The sequence below is a fragment of the Panthera pardus genome, unplaced genomic scaffold (genome assembly GCF_024362965.1).
Source record: "Panthera pardus isolate Hobbes unplaced genomic scaffold, ASM2436296v1 HiC_scaffold_27, whole genome shotgun sequence".
Classification (NCBI taxonomy): domain Eukaryota; kingdom Metazoa; phylum Chordata; class Mammalia; order Carnivora; family Felidae; genus Panthera; species Panthera pardus.
Genome location: NW_026526843.1, coordinates 20,489,316 through 20,505,926, shown reverse-complemented (window position 1 = coordinate 20,505,926; position 16,611 = coordinate 20,489,316). Strand labels below are relative to the sequence as shown.

At 51.8% G+C, this 16,611-nt stretch overlaps 1 protein-coding gene across 21 annotated transcripts in view; it reads right to left on the bottom strand.

Annotated features, from left to right (window-relative positions):
• Positions 1-16,611, bottom strand: part of ZNF185 (zinc finger protein 185 with LIM domain) — a 101,207-nt gene that overhangs the window by 38,200 nt on the left and 46,396 nt on the right. For 7 of the 21 annotated variants that reach the window (XM_019438215.2, XM_019438226.2, XM_019438213.2 and 4 more), the window contains exons 5-15: positions 15,309-15,347; positions 15,125-15,202; positions 14,533-14,622; positions 13,653-13,739; positions 12,457-12,540; positions 12,151-12,192; positions 10,637-10,720; positions 10,078-10,167; positions 4,478-4,564; positions 1,343-1,444; positions 184-282 (exon numbers count right to left, since the gene is read on the bottom strand). In XM_019438215.2, the coding sequence (XP_019293760.1) occupies positions 184-282; positions 1,343-1,444; positions 4,478-4,564; positions 10,078-10,167; positions 10,637-10,720; positions 12,151-12,192; positions 12,457-12,540; positions 13,653-13,739; positions 14,533-14,622; positions 15,125-15,202; positions 15,309-15,347 (882 nt within the window). The remainder of the gene's footprint in view (positions 1-183; positions 283-1,342; positions 1,445-4,477; positions 4,565-10,077; positions 10,168-10,636; positions 10,721-12,150; positions 12,193-12,456; positions 12,541-13,652; positions 13,740-14,532; positions 14,623-15,124; positions 15,203-15,308; positions 15,348-16,611) is intronic. The other 14 variants (XM_019438216.2, XM_019438220.2, XM_019438225.2 and 11 more) reach the window with 11 other exon arrangements.

Sequence of the window (16,611 nt, the reverse complement as noted above, 5' to 3'; positions counted from 1 at the left end):
AGCACAGGGACAAAGGATGTGGTGGGAGAAACTGGAGAAGCAAGCTGTAGACAGGACTATGGGAAATGACCAGTGTTCAGTCCCCCGTAACCCAGGCAGTTTTGGCAGCTTGACCCTGGCCTGTCACCAGGGACATGAGAGAATCAGTAACCTGGGGCCATCTGCCTCCTCCAGGCAGCTTACCCTCCTCTCCCAGAGTCAATGTCTGCTTCAATCAAGCCTTCAGGTGGGAAGCCCATGGCTCTGGATCCCACATTGCCATCACTTGACTGTGCACTTGACCTGTTATGGGAGGAGAAACATTTGCTGACTCTGATTAGGTTTTGATCTAATATAACTAAGATGTCCTGAGAGCAGGCCTCAAGGACTAGAAGCTCAGGCTCCCAGTTGCCACCCTGTGCTGCTCCAACTAGAGCCAACTGGACATCAGCAAGTATTTCTGCTTTTCTTCAAAACCTGATAGAATGGCAGCAAGAGTGGAGCCAAAAAACAGACCAAAGTGGCAACTTGGGAGGAAGCTGGCACAACGTGGGGAAGCCAATGGTCAAAAAAACAAAGGGCAAAGCACTTGGGGCCACTAATAAATAATAGAGCCCAAGGCAGAAACAAGCTCCCCCAGACATCCCAGGTCCCCTTCCCTCATTTCATGACTGAGTCCCCATTGGGGATCCAGAACCCCACAGTGATAAAATGGAGGCAGACAGGCAAGGCTGTGGGCTCTTATCCATTACTGGTTACCAACTTCCCATTGAAGAAACACTCAACTCTCAGCCGTTGCTCACCACACCCAGGCTTCCTTGGTCTAGCATGAAGGACAGCTCAATGAGATAGTCATAGGATGGCTGGGCACAACCATCCCTTCTGGACTCATCATCCACCACTGGCTCTGCCTCCCATCCTTGCCAGCACCTGCCATGTCTCCCTTTATCCACAGTTCATCCTGGAAGTCTATGCTAGATGCTCTGTTGAGGTCAATGCATCCTTCGGTTATTGACTTCCCTAAACTTCTGACTTGGCAGGCTTGCTTGCCCTGGCCATCAGCAGGACTGCTTTCAGTGGGGGCAAAGGCACAGTGAAGTTGGGCCAAGGGCTGGGTAGGGGTGGTCTGGCCTGGAGTTTTGTCCTCCTCTGCAACTGGCTTTCTGAGGGATCTTGGCAGGGGCCTGCCCCTCTCCAAACCTCATACATTCCTTCATTTATTCTTTCAAAAGATATTCACTGAGGACTTGCACTGCCCCAGGCACTGGGGACACAGTGGGGAACTGGACAGTCCTGGTCCCAGCTGTATCCATGGACCTTACACCATAGGCCACATGGGCTCTATGTCCCTGCACTGAGTTACCTTAGGTCTAGATTGGGGCCCTTGCAGGCCTCCTCACCAGCCAAGTCTTTCTTGGCCTCTCTAGGACTGGGGTCCTCCTTGTATTTGGAGCCCAGGGAAGACCTATGGAGGAAAGAAACATGTTAACCATCCAACCACACTCAAATGAAGGCATTTATCTCATACTCAGATGCCAACTGTCTCCAAGGAACTTAAAAGCTGATATTGCAGGACTAGGACTATCCAATTCTCAAAATATCATTACTAATAGCTACTATTGATTTAGGGTCAGACTCCATTCTCATGATTTTGCATGCATTAACCCCCCACATAAACCCCAGGATATGGGCAGTATATTTATCCCTGCCTACTTTCTAGATGAGTGAATGGGAGCACAGACAGCCCAAGCAACTTGCCCCAAGGTTCCCAAGGGGAAGAGCTAGGATTTGAACCCAGTCTGATTTCAGAGTTCTGCACTATAATCCTCCATGGTGTTGAGACTTCTCCTAAGCTGCTAATTCAACCTCCCTATGTTCTCTCTGAGGTCATCGAGGAGCCTCATGGTGTCCAACGCAATGGATACACTACTTTCATTATCACCATTCAGGACCACTAACCCAGTGGGCCACTCCTGTCTTCTTTCCCCAATTCATCTGTCATGACTGTGACACCATCTCCTACCTCTCTTGCCATACCTTCCCAGTCTCCTTCACCATTCCCTCATCTTCTGCCCCTTAATGTTGGTGTTATCAGCATTCCTTTCCATCTGCATGCTCCACCTCCTTGCCCACCTCCTCCTCCTTGACATCAACTGCTACCCTCAAACCAATGACTTCCACATGTTCGCACATCTCTGTGCTCCTGACCCATACCTCCAATGCCTTTCAGACTGTCCCTCGGTCAGCTCACCCTCGATATGGCTAGAATTGACTGCCACTCCCAGCTGCCCTCGGGGGGAAGACCAGGCAGCTGCCACCTCCACACTGGGCTCTGTGCCCAGCCTGCTAGCCCCTCTCTCAATTCCCTTGATATTGTACTTCATGTAAACACTGACATTGAATCCCATTATTTCAGCTTTCATCTGTCTGCATATAACATGTAAATTTCTTGAACCCTGACCTCTCTCCCAAACCTCAGCTACAAACCCTCAAATGCCTCCCAGCAATTTGTATTTGGTTGCCCCCAAGTAAACTCATATATTCATTTAAAAATACTAAGTATTTATATCACCCCTCCTTGTCCCTTGCCCCTGGTCCTCAGTAGTGTGGTGAGTTATGGAGCAAAAGGTGCAGAGTGGGAGTCAGGCAGCCTGAGTGGAGTCCTGGATCTGCCTGCTCTTGGCCATGTAACCTTGAGCAAGTTACTTGACGATTCAGGGTCTCAGTTTCCTCATCTGTAAAATAGACATAGTGACTGCATCTGCATCATGCATGAGGATACCTGCTAGGCTGTTGAGGCAGGGCAAGGCTTGGTGAATTCTAGCTTTCTCTCTTTCTTCTTTCCCCAAATTGATTCTCTGGAAAGTGGGAGAGGAGCACCCCCATGGGATTTCAATGGTTGTAGCTTTGCCACTCCCAGACAAAGTACCAGAAGCCTTGTGGGTTCTGGAGACAGGAGACACAGCAGGGATGTTCACTGGAGGCAGCCTGGCTTCCTCCTGCATCTCTCGGGGTTACTTGGACCCTGTTTCTCAAAGACTGGTCACCTTAGGAAAATCAGTGAAGCAGCTTCCAATGTTACCTTATTAAAGATGTTGTCACACTGGATGATCCTCAATCATTCCAGCAACAAACACTCTCACATTTCTGTTCTGGGCCAAAGGGAATGTAGAGAACATTTAGCTGCAGCCCCTGCCCTCCAGGCTCTCAGAGTTCTTAGGGAAAATTGATCCAGGAGTGGACAACTGTGCATAAGCACCACATGGAGACCTGGGAGGCTGGAGACAAGGGCCCAAGGAGGGAGGGGTATATGAGGAGTACTGAGTTCAGGCTGCAGAGCCCAATCAGGGTGGGGGGCACTGCAGGGTTTTCCCAGGGGGCTGGAATGACTACTTCTGCCTTTTAGAAATCTCACCCAGGTAGAGATGTGGAGGGTCTAGGGATGGGGCAATAGGAGAATAAGAATAGGAAATATCTCTAAAATAGAATGGGTAGGACTCAGTGCCAGACTGGGGTGGGGGTGTGAAGAAGAAGGCACCAAAGAGGAGAGTAAAGGTACCTAGAGATCCATCAGGACTCATCTTGGATGACACTTCCTCCAGGAAGCCTTCCCTAACCAACCCACCCCTATGCTAGTGAGAGGCCCCTTTGGAGCTCCTACTGCTCCAGTGGGCATACACTCTGGCCTTCCTCCCCAGACTCTGGGATTCATGAGGAAGAGTCTCAGTCTGGCTGCTTCACAGCTGCCTTCTAGGCCCCAGCACAGGGGTCAGGTGTGCATCAGGGGCTCAGTAAATGTTAGTTGAGTGAATAGTTAAATGAGTAGGAGAGAGAGTGCTGCAGGATCCCTCCCACTACTTGCCCCTCCAAAGAAAATTGGCCCCTCCATGCTCAGATCTCCCCTTGTCCCCACCCCAGCTCTTAGCAATCCACACCCCATCCTGTCTGCCTGTTGCATGGCTCTCTGCCTCCTATCTTGAGGCAGGGGCTGGGCCCTCTGTGCTCCTTGTAGTCCTCCTGTCCCTCACCCTCCCCAGCACCAGGTGTGGTGGCATCATGAGCTGTCAAGGCTGACCTGGTGACCCTACCCTGTTCCCAATAGTCCTGTCACACAAGCAGAGCAACTGCCCCAGTGGCTTCAGGGGGCTTTGCAGAGCCCATGTCCCAACCCAGCACAGCTGTCCTGTCTTGTTCTCAGTGATTGGGAGGGCTGAGCCCTCACAGCTTGCTGGTGTCTGCGTCTGCCTCCCTTACCAGGCAGATGGTCAGCATCTCTGGCCAGGGGACAGTCACCTCTGGCTCGCCAGGGCCAGGTTTGCCTCACATGAACCAAGTACTTGCCCCTAAAGAGGTGTGGGGTGAAAACATGAATGGAGGCAGAGGACCTATATTGACCATGTCTCTTACCAACTAGCCCCTGGGCCTAATCATTTGCATCCCTTCCTTGCTTATCCCACCTCTAAAATGGTGTGGAAGGAGCCCAGCAGGGCCCCCATACCTCATTCCTTCCAGGTCTGAGGTCATCAGGCGGAGTCCTGCCCCAGGTGTCATGATCTGCAGGTGGACAACTTCCTCACCTCTTGTACTGCAGCCAAGAAAGATAGCCAGGGAGTTGCTGGTAAGGAAAGCCTCCCCCTTTCCCATCTGTGCCAGGGGTCCAAGGGCATTCTCCTTCAGAGGCTTCCTGGGTAATGCAGTGGGACACCCAGAACCATTGTCTTTTTTTTTCTCTTGTCTCCTCTTTGGCCTTTAGCTTTCTTGGTGCTACAGCTGAGCTTGACCCACTGACCTCCAGGTTGCAGAAGAAGGAGAGTGAAACACCCCTTTACCAGTCTCCCACCCTTGAGCCCAGCCCCCTTTAAGCATAGCAAGTGGATTCTGGATGGAAATGGGACTGCCCAGCCCCAATGCCCTGTCTGTAGCTGCTGTCATGATGCTGTCACCCACTTGCAGAGATGAGCCTTGGCTATGGTTCCACTGGACTGCCCAAAGTGGCTATTTGTGAAGCCAGTGGGAATTCTGGGTATATAGGCTGATGGGGACTGATGACAAACAAGATAATCAGGAAACTTACAGGCCAAAGTTGGAGTGAGAGCCAGTGGGAGTAGGATATCAAAGACTTAGGGGATGAAGGAAAGTGACCAGTTGCCTGTGAACTGGAGTCCACAGAGAATCAGACATTCTCAGCACTCAGAGGACCCCTCTGAGGATTCCCGTGCTCAGAACCTGGCCTACAGCTGACCACATACATCCCGCCAAGTCTGATTCCACTGCAGGACCTGACCCCCAGCAGGCTTGGGCCATGGTGATGGCCAGAGCCAGAGGCAATCTAGAGCTCTCTGGCTTTGTGGGAGTACTCTTCACTCAAGACCATACCTTTCTAGGTCCACAAAGTAAGGCCTAAGCCATCCTTTAAGACCCAAACCACTTACAGCCACTCCCTCCTTTCTTCAGCTGCCTGTGGACACTGGGTTGGGTCCTGGGTTATAGATGGGGGTGAGTCCCAGGCCAGGTGAAGCCCCCAGCCTAGTGTGTATGGGGGGCAAAATAGGGACAGAGTAGCATGGGTCCTGACTCTACTAAAGTGTAAGACTGTGCACAAATTCAGCCCCAAGGGCACCTGAGAAACTTCATGGAGATGTGGCCTCGCTGGGGGCCAGCTGGAAGCAGGTGGGAGAGGAAGAGATGGAGGCTGGCAGGAGCCTTAAATGATGAAACCAGATCTGGTGTGGCAAAGGGATGCCATGGAATGGGCTTAAAGTGGGGGGTGAAGAGCTTCACATGATCAGACTGGCACTTTAGAAAGGCCCCTTTGGGTCCATGACAGGGAAGGAGGGGCCAGGGTGAAGGCAGAGAAACAGGTAGTCTTCACCTTGGGTGAGCCGGTGTGACTTCGCTGCTCTCCTTGGAAAGTCACCTTGGAGTTGATCCTGACATCCGGCTCCAAGCTAAACTAGGGGGCCATAGAGGACCGGGTCAGTGGGCTGCCTGTGTATGTCCTTCCTGGGATTTGGCTGAGAGGTCGCACATTAGAGACGACAGGGGGAAATGGAAGGGCTTCCAGGGACAGGGGGCCTGGTGCACAGGGGCAGCTCTGATCTGTGCATGTCTCCTCCCATGATAGCAATGATGACAGCATAAAGCACCTGGCCAGGACACACCCCACTTGGGAACATCACAGGCAAGTAAAACATACTTCCTCACTGGTGTTTCTGGTTATATGGCGGAGGAAATAGGAACAAAGTGTCACCCCAACCTGCCCAAGCTGGCACCTCTCCCTCAATGCCTTCTTCCTTTTTTGTCACCCCGTTGAGCAATCCCTTCTTGAAGACCCAGCTCAAGTGGCACCTCTTCCAGAGGGGCTGTTATGAGTTGCACTGTGTCCCCTTAAAAGATATACTGGAGTCCTAACCCCTGGTATCTATGACTGTGCCCATTTGGAAATAGGGCCATTGCAGATACAATAAACTTAAGATAAACTCATACTGGAGGAGAGTGTCCTAATCCAGTGTGACTGATGCCCTTATACAAAGGGGGCATTTGTACACAGACACACAGAAGGAATATGGCCATGTGAAGACAGGGGCAGAGACTGGAGTGATACATCTACAAACTGAGAGCTGCCAAGGATTGCCAGCAATACCAGAAGCTAAGAGAAAGACCTGGAACAAATCCTCCCCCAGAGCATTTGAAGGGAACATATACCCCTGCTGACACCTTGATTTAGGACTTCTGGCCTCCAGGTGTGAGAGGACACATTTCTGATGTTTTATCCACCGAGTTTGTGTTAACTTGTGACAGCAGCTCCAGCAAACTCATACAGGGGCCTTCCGGTGTCTCTTGCAGCAGCCTACCAGCCCCTCCCTCACCAGACCTTCAACCACAGATGGCTCTAGTCCAATCTTAAGTTGTCAGCTAGGCTGAGAGCCGATGGAGACCGGGAGCACTCTTCCAGTGTGGACCCACCTGCCTGTGGGAGTACCTCCTTCTCCGCACCCACAACCTCATTTCCCTCAGAGGCCGGCAAGATGGCGATATTGGTCTCTTCATTTGCCCTGCAAATCAGCAAGCCTATAACTGGAAGCACCCAGGCACTGTGCCAAAGATTTCATATGTATTATCCCATTTAGTATTTGAGAAGGCCTCAGGAGGTAGGCACCACTACTCACTATTGTATACATGAGGAAACTGAGGCATAGAGAGGTAAAGTGGCTTGCACAAGGCCAGTATAAGGCAATGCCAGGGTTTGCCTTGTGCCAAAAGCTGTGCTTTTACTCAGTGCTCTCCAGCTTACTCTGTCAGACAGCATGCTGGGGCACAGCCTGCAGGCCTCACCATGGTCGAATGAGGCAGAAAGCCAAGGAAGCTTGACCAGTGCTGTGACAGGGACAGCAACCAGGCCTGGGGGCCTTTGTGCATACCAGTTTCTCTGGAAGAGGGTATCTGAATAAGTTCAGTCCAGAAGGTATATAGGAGTTGTCCCACAACGAGAGTGTTAAAAACAAGATGAACCCAAGAAAACAAGTTTTGGGGTGCATGGAGGGAAGGCCCCCTCCACTGTTGAGCAGGGGGTGGGAGTGATGGTAGAGACAAGTAATTCAGATGTAAGCACTTGGAGCTGGGGGACCTTTGAGATGCCAGGCAGGTCCGGCATCTGATGGAAGGGAAATGACAGCTGGACAGCCCGGAGGACACAGCCTATAGGTGTTCTTGTGGTGCACTCCTATTCCAAACTTTCAGCCCTCCCTGAAGTCCCTGAAGGGTTTGGCACCTAAGACAAGGGCTTTACTCCTGGTTGGCCTGCTGGGTGAGATGAGGAAGTTACGTCAGACTTGAGCCAAGGAGGATATGGCAAGGACAGACTTGGGGAAGAGGCAGCCTCTTCAGAGCCATACCTGGAAACAAGGCTGTGATATTTTCCTGCCCCACTCTGCCATAAACCAGCTTTTTCTGAGTCAGTACAGCACCCAGAGTTTGGTTGAATCACTGCTCCCCATAGGGCTGCACTTCTTCAAGGGCACAATCCAGCCTTGATTTCTCAGATAACAAGGCAGAGAGAGGCTGGGTATGGGGAACTGATGGTGGTTGCCTGACCTGACCAGTGCAAGACCTCTCTGGTATAGTGGGGTCAGAAAAGAAGGCCACCCAGGACCAGGCAGTGGCTCACCTGGAAGCTGCCTGGCAGGGTTCCAGATATTGTGTGACTGCACAATCTGAGGGAAGAAGCACTATGAGAAGTATCAAAGTAAGCCTCCCTGACCAGCCCCTGTTGCACACTTCTGATGAGAACTCTTTCCTTCCTATTGGAGGCTGCCCCATTGTGAAACATCTCTGGTATCTAGAACTTTCTGTAATCTGGTCCCAATTCTGTTTCCTGGGGCCTCACAGGCAAGATTGATCTCGGACTTTTGGCCTTCACAACTGTGAGGCAGTATATTTCTGTTGTTTGAATCACCAGTTTGGGGTACTTTCTTACTGCTGCCCTAACAAACCACTATAGCCACCTTGCTATGACAACAGATGAAGGGTATTAAACATCCAAAAGATATGTTAAAATGCCTCTCAAATACATAATACAGCACAACCTAATTCTCCTAAGTTCTCTTTTAAAAAGCATCTGAAACCATTCACTGCTCTTCTTTTTCTGAACAAAAGACAAGGAGAAATCAGAGATGTGCACTGTTTGGGGCTGAATTATGTCCCCTCCAAATTCATATGTTGCAGTCCTAACCCTGGTACCTCATGGTACATTTATTTGGAAATAGGGTCACTACAGATGGAATTAGTTAAGATGAGGTTATACTGAGGTAGGGTGGGCCCCTAATCTAACATGACTGATGTCCTTATAAGAAGAGGAGATTAGAACGCAGACACACACACAGGGAAGAGCATGTGAGGACACACTGGGAAAGGTGGCCATCTACAAATCGAGGAGAGGCCTCCCTCCCAGCCCTCAGAAAGAACCAACCCTGCTGACACTTAAATCTCAGACTTCCAGCCTCTAGAACTGTGAGACAATACATTTCAGTTGTTTGAGTCACCACATCTGTGGTTCCATGTTACAGCTGCCCTAGCAAACTAACACAGCTCCTATGTCCCATCAATCCCCAAGTCCCATCAGTGCTGCCTTGTGAAGAGCTCTGAAATATTTCCACTTGTTTAAAAGTTCTCACCGACAGGGGCACCTGGATGGCTCAGTCGGTTAAGTGTCCGACTCTTGATTTTGGCTTAGGTCATGATCTCAGGGTTTTGTGAGTTCCAGCCCTGCTTTGGGCTCTGTGCTGATGGCTCAGAGCCTGCTTGAGATTCTCTCTCTCCCTCTCTTTCTCTGCCCCTCCCCTGCTCACGATGTCTCTGTCTCTCTCAAAATAAATCAACTTGAAAAAAATAAATAAAAATTCTAATGGACAAAAGTTTAGACAAACAGGGAGAATCATGACATGGAGGCAGTGAAGAAGAGGGGCAGTGGTGCCGCTGGAGCCATGGCCTCAGGATGGCCTCACACTCCTGGCTCCCTCTAGGAAAGAAGGTCTGCAGCCTTGCTCTCCACTAGTCTATGCTATGGCAGGTGGCCCTATCTCCCTCCTGGCACAGAGGAGGGAGCCCTGAGGGACCATGGTCACACACAAATTTTTGTGGGACTTGAACTGGGGAGGAAAGTAGGGGCTCACAGTGGCATTACAAGAGCTGGAAAATCCCCTGGGGTCCCTAAAAGTGACCTGTAGACAAAGGTTCTCTGCCCCTCTGGTTTCAGAGTCTTCCAAGGGTGCCATGGAGGCATACCACTTAGCAGACTTGGATTTGGACAAAGCTCCCAGTCCCGGCAGGAGCTTTAAACAGCAGCAACAGGGAAGTGGTGCTCTGAACAGGACTTACCTTGATTCACTGAAAAGTACAAGGAGGTATTGATTGCTCTTCATTTGCAGACAAGAGAGCACCATTATTTGCCCAGACACTCAGGGCTCAGAAATCAGACCAAATCCGGACCCCGTCTGTAGTGAGATCACCAGCACTCAGTCTGCCCCCTGCCTTCTCACCCCAGTCCCAGGCTGTCCCATCTGACCAGCTTACAGGCCAAAGCCAGCTCATGGAACCCACCTGGGCTCCCAGCTCCTGCCAGGGCTGGGCAGAGTCAGCATGTGCTCAATCCAAATCCCCCGAGACACTTTGGCTCTGTTTCCATCCACACTGGCAAAGAAGGCAGCTGTGAGCGGGGCTGGGGGCTGTAGAGCCTCCTTCCCCAGCAGAGGACAGAGGACATAGCTGGCAGGCTGAACTTGGACAATTTACAATAGAGCTATTAACAAGCCCAAGAATGGCAGGGCTAGCACTCTGATGGTAGGCCCTCTCAAACCCTATGGCTAGTACTTTTTCCTAGGATGCTGTGGCCACAAGTGGGTTAAGTTGACACAGATAACATTAAAAAGACAAGAGTGATGTACTCTCTCCCTGGAGGTCAGGCTGTTTTGCTCCTTTTAGCCCTAGGACATCCAGCCAGAAAGCTCTTATTGATTTCTGTGCCCTGTCTTGACACTGAGCACATGGGGACACTGACCCTGAGGCTTTGCAAGGAGATGACCTAGCAGAGGTTCCACAGTAACAGTGGCAGGCAAGCCTGGCAGCCACCAGCCCCAGACAGAGATGAGTAATTGATTACCTGCTTGAGCCAGGAGAGGATCTTCCTAGAGCAGGTGGGTCCTGGCTCTTCTCAGAAGGCCTGTCCTCATCCACCACCTCAACCCTTTAGGCGAGACGAGAAACAGATGCACCACCTGTCTCCAGGGTACCTGTGGCCTGCTCAGCCGCCCTACAGCTTGCTGTTCCTAAAGGACATGATTTCCTTCCGTGCTGTCTATGGCCATGAAGTGGCCCAGCCTGGAGGCTCAGCAACTCCAGTTTGGGATAAAGGACAGTATATCAGGTTGAATAGTATCCCTTCAAAATCCATGTCTGCCTGGAACTTGTGAGTGTGACCTTATTTGGAAATAAGGTCTTCGCAGATATAGTCAACATAAGATCAGGTCACACTGGAACAGGGTGAGCTCTAAATCCAATGACCAGTGTCCTTATAAGAAGAGGGAAATTTGGACACAGACACACAGACAAAAGGTCATAGGATGATAGAGGCAGAGACTGGAGTGATGTGTCTACAAGCCAAGGATTGTCAAGGGTTGCCTGCTGCCACCAGAAGCTGGGAGAGAAGCCAGAGATAGTTTCTCTTTCACAGCCTCCAAAAGGAACCAATCCCGCTGACACCTGGATCTTGGACTTAAAGCCTCCAGAACAGGAGACAGTACATTTCTCGGGTCTTTGCCACCCAGTTTGTGGTACTTTCTTATATCAGCCCTGGCACCCTAATTCAGCCAGTAAAAGCACATCATTATCTGTCACTTCCTTTATGCTGCCATTACCCTTTCCTGACTGTATTCCAGTCTTCAGCTCACTATGCAACCTTGTCATGGATGCTTTCCTTGTTTACCTCATGGAATATCCCTAAAATTCAACTTTCTGGAAGTCTCTTCCCTATACTCCCCAAATATTCTCTCCCAGAAGATATTCTGTCTCAACTGATGGGGACACGCCTCTCTCACTCAACTGGAGTGTCCTAATGTCCTGATAATTTCGTATTGAATTCTGTTCACCCTTTAGGGCCCATCTCCAATGTTATGGTCACTTCCAAGGGCCTGGCCAGGCAGAGGCTCCCAATGATAAGCCTCTGGACCCCAGCCCAATAATCTCTCCTGCTGAGGCATTGTCCAGCCTGTCCCTGGTAGAGTGGGAGGGAGGGCAGGGGAACAACTCCTTTTTAGCCTGGTAGCTACTTTTGCTTCAAACCCCAGAAGCTCTTGGAAACACTAAGGCTCTATTGGGGATCAGGGGCATAGCCCTGTTAGCAAATGGAAGTTTCCAGCCACAAGCTATGTTCTGTCAGCCAGATCCTGCCTACACAGAACTGCCTGCTGACGCCACAAGTGCCACCATACCCACCTACTTGCTCATCTGGCCTCCAGACAAAAGCCACTAGGCACTCACAACTTCCCTTGCTCAGGGACAGAGGCCCCTTCCCACTCTGCACCTGCTTTCCATGGTGATCATACTCCACCTCTGCTGGCAGGATGCTTTCTCTCCAGCCAGCAAGAGGTTTGGAAAGATTCCCTTGCTGACATTTACCTCTTTGCAATGAATGGAGCCTGCATCTCCTGGGCAGGGCTGCTGCAAAGGAAGCAGAAAGGCAATGTGTTGGACAGAACCCATGGACAAGTGACATCATGACCACTTTGCTTTATAGGGTCCTGGGCCTCTCTCTCACTCCCAGTACCTCATTAGCCCTGATGGCAGGAGCCAGACCTCTCAGTTTTCCAGAAAGAGCATCTGAGAATCCTGGAAGGTCTAGCCAGGAGGAAAGGAGGGGAGCCAGTTGGTAGCTGAGCTGGCCCAGAAGCCAGGCCCTGCTGTGTCTCCTGTCATGTAACTCACCTGGTGCTCTTCTTGGCTGCTGACAGAACGTAGGAGTGCTCCCGGGAGGCTGTCTTCCTCACCACACTGCTTGCAGCCTCTGACCTGCGGTGGCACAGAGAGAAGGTATCTAATGGCATAAGGCAGGACTCACTCTGCCAGCATAGCCCAGCGGCTACCCAGGATGGCTCAGGGCCATCCCAGGGAGGCAAGTGCACAAAGTCAAATTAGCGCCTGCTCCCAGAACTATTCAAAAGAAACAGAGACCATGCAGCCCACATTTATCAAGCATAGATTGTGGGCCTGGCCCTGTGCTGCATGCTGCAAATCCATACTGGCTCATTGAGTCCTTACAACTTAGGAAAGTAGGTGCTAGTATCACCCACAATTTACAGATGAAGAAACTGAGGCATGGGAAACTTTAGTGACTTGTGTGAGACCACACACTTAGCTGATGGCAAAGTGGGCAGTCAATGCTCAGCAGCCTGGCTCCTGAACTTCTGGCCCTTCCCCTATACCTCCCAAGCCCGGGGACCACTGTCACTGCAGACTCTGGCCTTAGGATTGTCCATCTGCCAGACCTTCAGCACAGGAGCTTTGCTATTTTCTAAGGCGCAGAGGGCCCAACAGACACTGGCAGTGGGGGCAGGCTCAGCCCGGGGCAGGGGGGGGGGCGGTTATTTCCTCAGAGCCTAGCTGCTGCCCAAGTACCTGAGCCTCATTTTGGGGTGAGGGGCACTGGCACTTCCAGAGCGTAACTCTGCCACCCAGCCATGCAGGCCCTGCCCAGCATAAAGCATACACAGCATCCACACAGCACACACGGCATACACACAGAGGGCTCCTCCTAGGAGGATGGCTGATTTTGGTTCAATTTGCCCAGGACGCTTTTTAGCAAATTGATATAAAGTCCTGAAGCACCTCCCTCTGTACACTCTGTCCACCCAGGGGAGGCTTTCCCCAGCCCTCATTACCTAGGTTCTGCTCCATGAAAGTTTCATAAAGGGTCCCCTGAGCTGGCCCAACACTGAGTGGGTGGTTCTGGGATTCAATGAATGACACCTGTTGCTGGAAGCCACTCCTCCAGCAAACAAGCCAGCACTGATATTGTACATGTTGTGCATTTTGTCACTGCAACTGGCACCATTCCTATATTACTGGTCCACAGAAACTTGGGCCCCTGCCCTGACTGTGGGATGCTCAGCGGGCACCATTACCTCCGTTTCTGCTCATCAGATGAGAAGGGAACCTCCTCCTCTTCAGCATCCCCTGATGCTGAGCTGCGTCTGACATTGTAGGGTGCCCTGGGGGAGGGGAGATGGTGTGAGGATGCTGTTGGTTGTGGCCCCTCCTCCCCTATCTCTGCCCCTGTTCCCTGTCACAGGCTGCCACACTCAGCAGTTTGGCTTCCTGACTTACAACAATAATAGCACATGTTGGCATTGCTGCCTCTGAGTCTTTGCTCATGTCACTTCTTCCTCCTCAAGAGCCAGCCCTCTCCTCTCTCCTTATTCCAACCCTAACTGTCCTCCAAGACCCAGTTCAAGCCTCTCCCCTTCTCCAGAAAGATTTCCTACCTGGTCCATGTCACTGGATGGTTGTGACAAGGGATATAAAGCAATATAAAGATGTGGGGCCCTTGGGAACTGCAGATTCAACCCACACTTCTGTCCAGAAACCCCCTCCTTGGCCATATAGTGGGGGGCTTATTTGATAGGGGCCAGAAGGGGAGCCCCAAAGATTTATATCCAAGAAGCGGTTCAGATTTCAGCACGAAATGCCAATTACTTGGCTGCCAGGGCTATCATCATGCTCAGGATCATCAGGCCCCAGAGCGGCCAGGCCTACACCCCAGAGGGGGGCAGAGGCATGTCCAGGAAACAGAGTCAGCCAACAGCAGCCCCAGAGATATGACCCATGACCCTTCCTCCAGACTCACCGGCCCCTTCTATAAGCTTCTTAGAGCCCCTGCTTTGCCACAGATCAGAAGAGCAATGTGCTCCAGGTCATAGTGGCAACTGGTAGGAATGTCAGGCCTGCTGTTTGGGCTTGTCCTTGAAGGAGGGAACTGAACTGGGTCTGCCATTGCATACTTACAGCTTCTTGTAATCCTCAGTGGTCATCTTATAGCCGGAGGAGGAGGGCCGGGGAAGCCCACTGGGAGCTGCTCTCAGCAGACCAGCAGCACTGGAGAGGAAAGGAGTTTCCATGTGCCCACTCCCAAGCCCCCTCTTGCTTCTAAATTTGTCTACATGCCCCAGCAGGAATGTGGCTGGTGGCCTTTCTTCTTTTCTTTCAGCCCTGCCACACACCCATACCATCTGTGCCACCCTGAGCAGGGCAGCCCTCCTGCCATAGGTTGACCCAGGCCCCTTGACCCTGCCTTTATGATGGAGCCCAGGTTCAACCTGACACCAAGGCGCTTTGATGACATGCCACTTCAGCCTTCTGGGAAGAAGGTAAAGTAAAGCACACAGCTGCTGGGAAACAGGACTGCCCAATCTGGGTCATACATCCACCTAGGGCTTTGTGTCCCAGCACTACTCTCCAGGGCCCTGCCCTACACAGGAGAGCTACCATCCACCACCCCTCCCCACTCGTGACAGATAGAGTAATCTCTCTGCCATAAGCCTGACCTAGGCCCTCATGCCTGGTGCTTGGCCTAGGCCCTCACCCCAAGGACACACACCTTTTTGGATCTCCATTGGCCTTGGGGAACTGCCGCTGTGGCTGACACGAGCTGTCTATGGGCTTGGTGAACACTCCCCTATAAGAAAGCCCAGAAGAAGTAGCCCTGTGAGCTCCCCTGTGAGAATCCAGGGAGCAGTGGTGTGCAGGCATGTGGAGGCAGGCAGGGTCCTATGGTTACCTACCGGATGATATAGCCAGTGGGAGCCCTTGTGCTTGGAGGCCTGCCGAGGGAAAAGAAGGTATGAGGTGAAGCAAAGACGCCCTATTTCCCTTGCACCCAATGCCAGCAAAGTGGATTGGCTGGTGGGTGCCCCAGTGTGGTCAGAATGAGGGGAACAAGAGTGGCTGGCCATTTCTCAAGAGAGCCAGCTACCCCTTCACCCAAAGCCAGGCTTCCTATTCTGCTCTCTCATGCTCCCCAGGAAAAGTACCGGGACCAGCCCAGGATGGCCCTGGATCACAGTAAGTGCCCAGGAAGATGTGTTCCATGGCTAAACATTTGCCGCAGAGGGGTCTCCTCCAAACTCAAGTTTTTCTCTCACCTTCCAGGCCCCAGCACTCCCCTGAACAAGAAGTCTTCTGGGATTGATGACAGCGCTCCCACTCTCTACTCTCACAACTGGAGGCTGCATGGTCAGAGGCCTGGGGTTGAGGCATGGCAGGGAGAGCCCAGGGTCCCGGACCTAACCACACAGACTCCTTTGGGAAGGCTCATGAGGGACCAAGGGGTAGAACCAAAGGCAGCTTCCCCACCTTTCATGCTCCTTTGGGGCCTCTCTCCTCCAGCTCCTGAGATGCCCACATCACAGACTTGATGAAAGTTTGGGACTGGAGGGCATGGCTGGAAAACAGACTGCACATGCTGGGTGTCTCCTGCTTGGGAGCAACTGAGCGGGTTCAGAGGGCCAGTAGTGGTAGGCAGCAAAGAGCTGTGAGTTTGGGGTGCAGGGGAAGGAGACAAGGATTCAGCAGATGGCCTTTCTTTCTAGGAAGACAGTAGCTTAAGGGCTGGAGAACAGGGGAAGTGGGTCTAAGGGAACCCCACACAAGCAGGTGGGAAGGGCAGCACAGAGCCACAGTGTTCTCCATCATGGCAGACCCTGTCCTTAATAGAGACAGCAGCCTGCAGGTGGCAAATTTGCAAGCACACTTGGGGTGGGGCCTGAGAAAGAAAGGCCACTTCCCCCCATCTAGCCACACAAACATTTTTGGCTTGGGGAGGCTAGGCCATGATCACTGGCTGTCCCTTGGATCCACTTCTTTCCCCAAGAGAAAAGGAGAGCCAAAGTTTATGTACACTTCCAGGTATCCCTGCTCTAGGCCCTGAGTCACAGTGCCCTGGGATGTGCTTTCTAAACATAGCCCCAAACAGAAGCCCAGGGTGAGAACCGTACCACCCAAAGTAAACTACCCCCCTGGTGAGTAGACTGTCTTTAAACCGTCCTCAGGTCTTCACCAACTTTGCCAACTGCAATAATCACAATC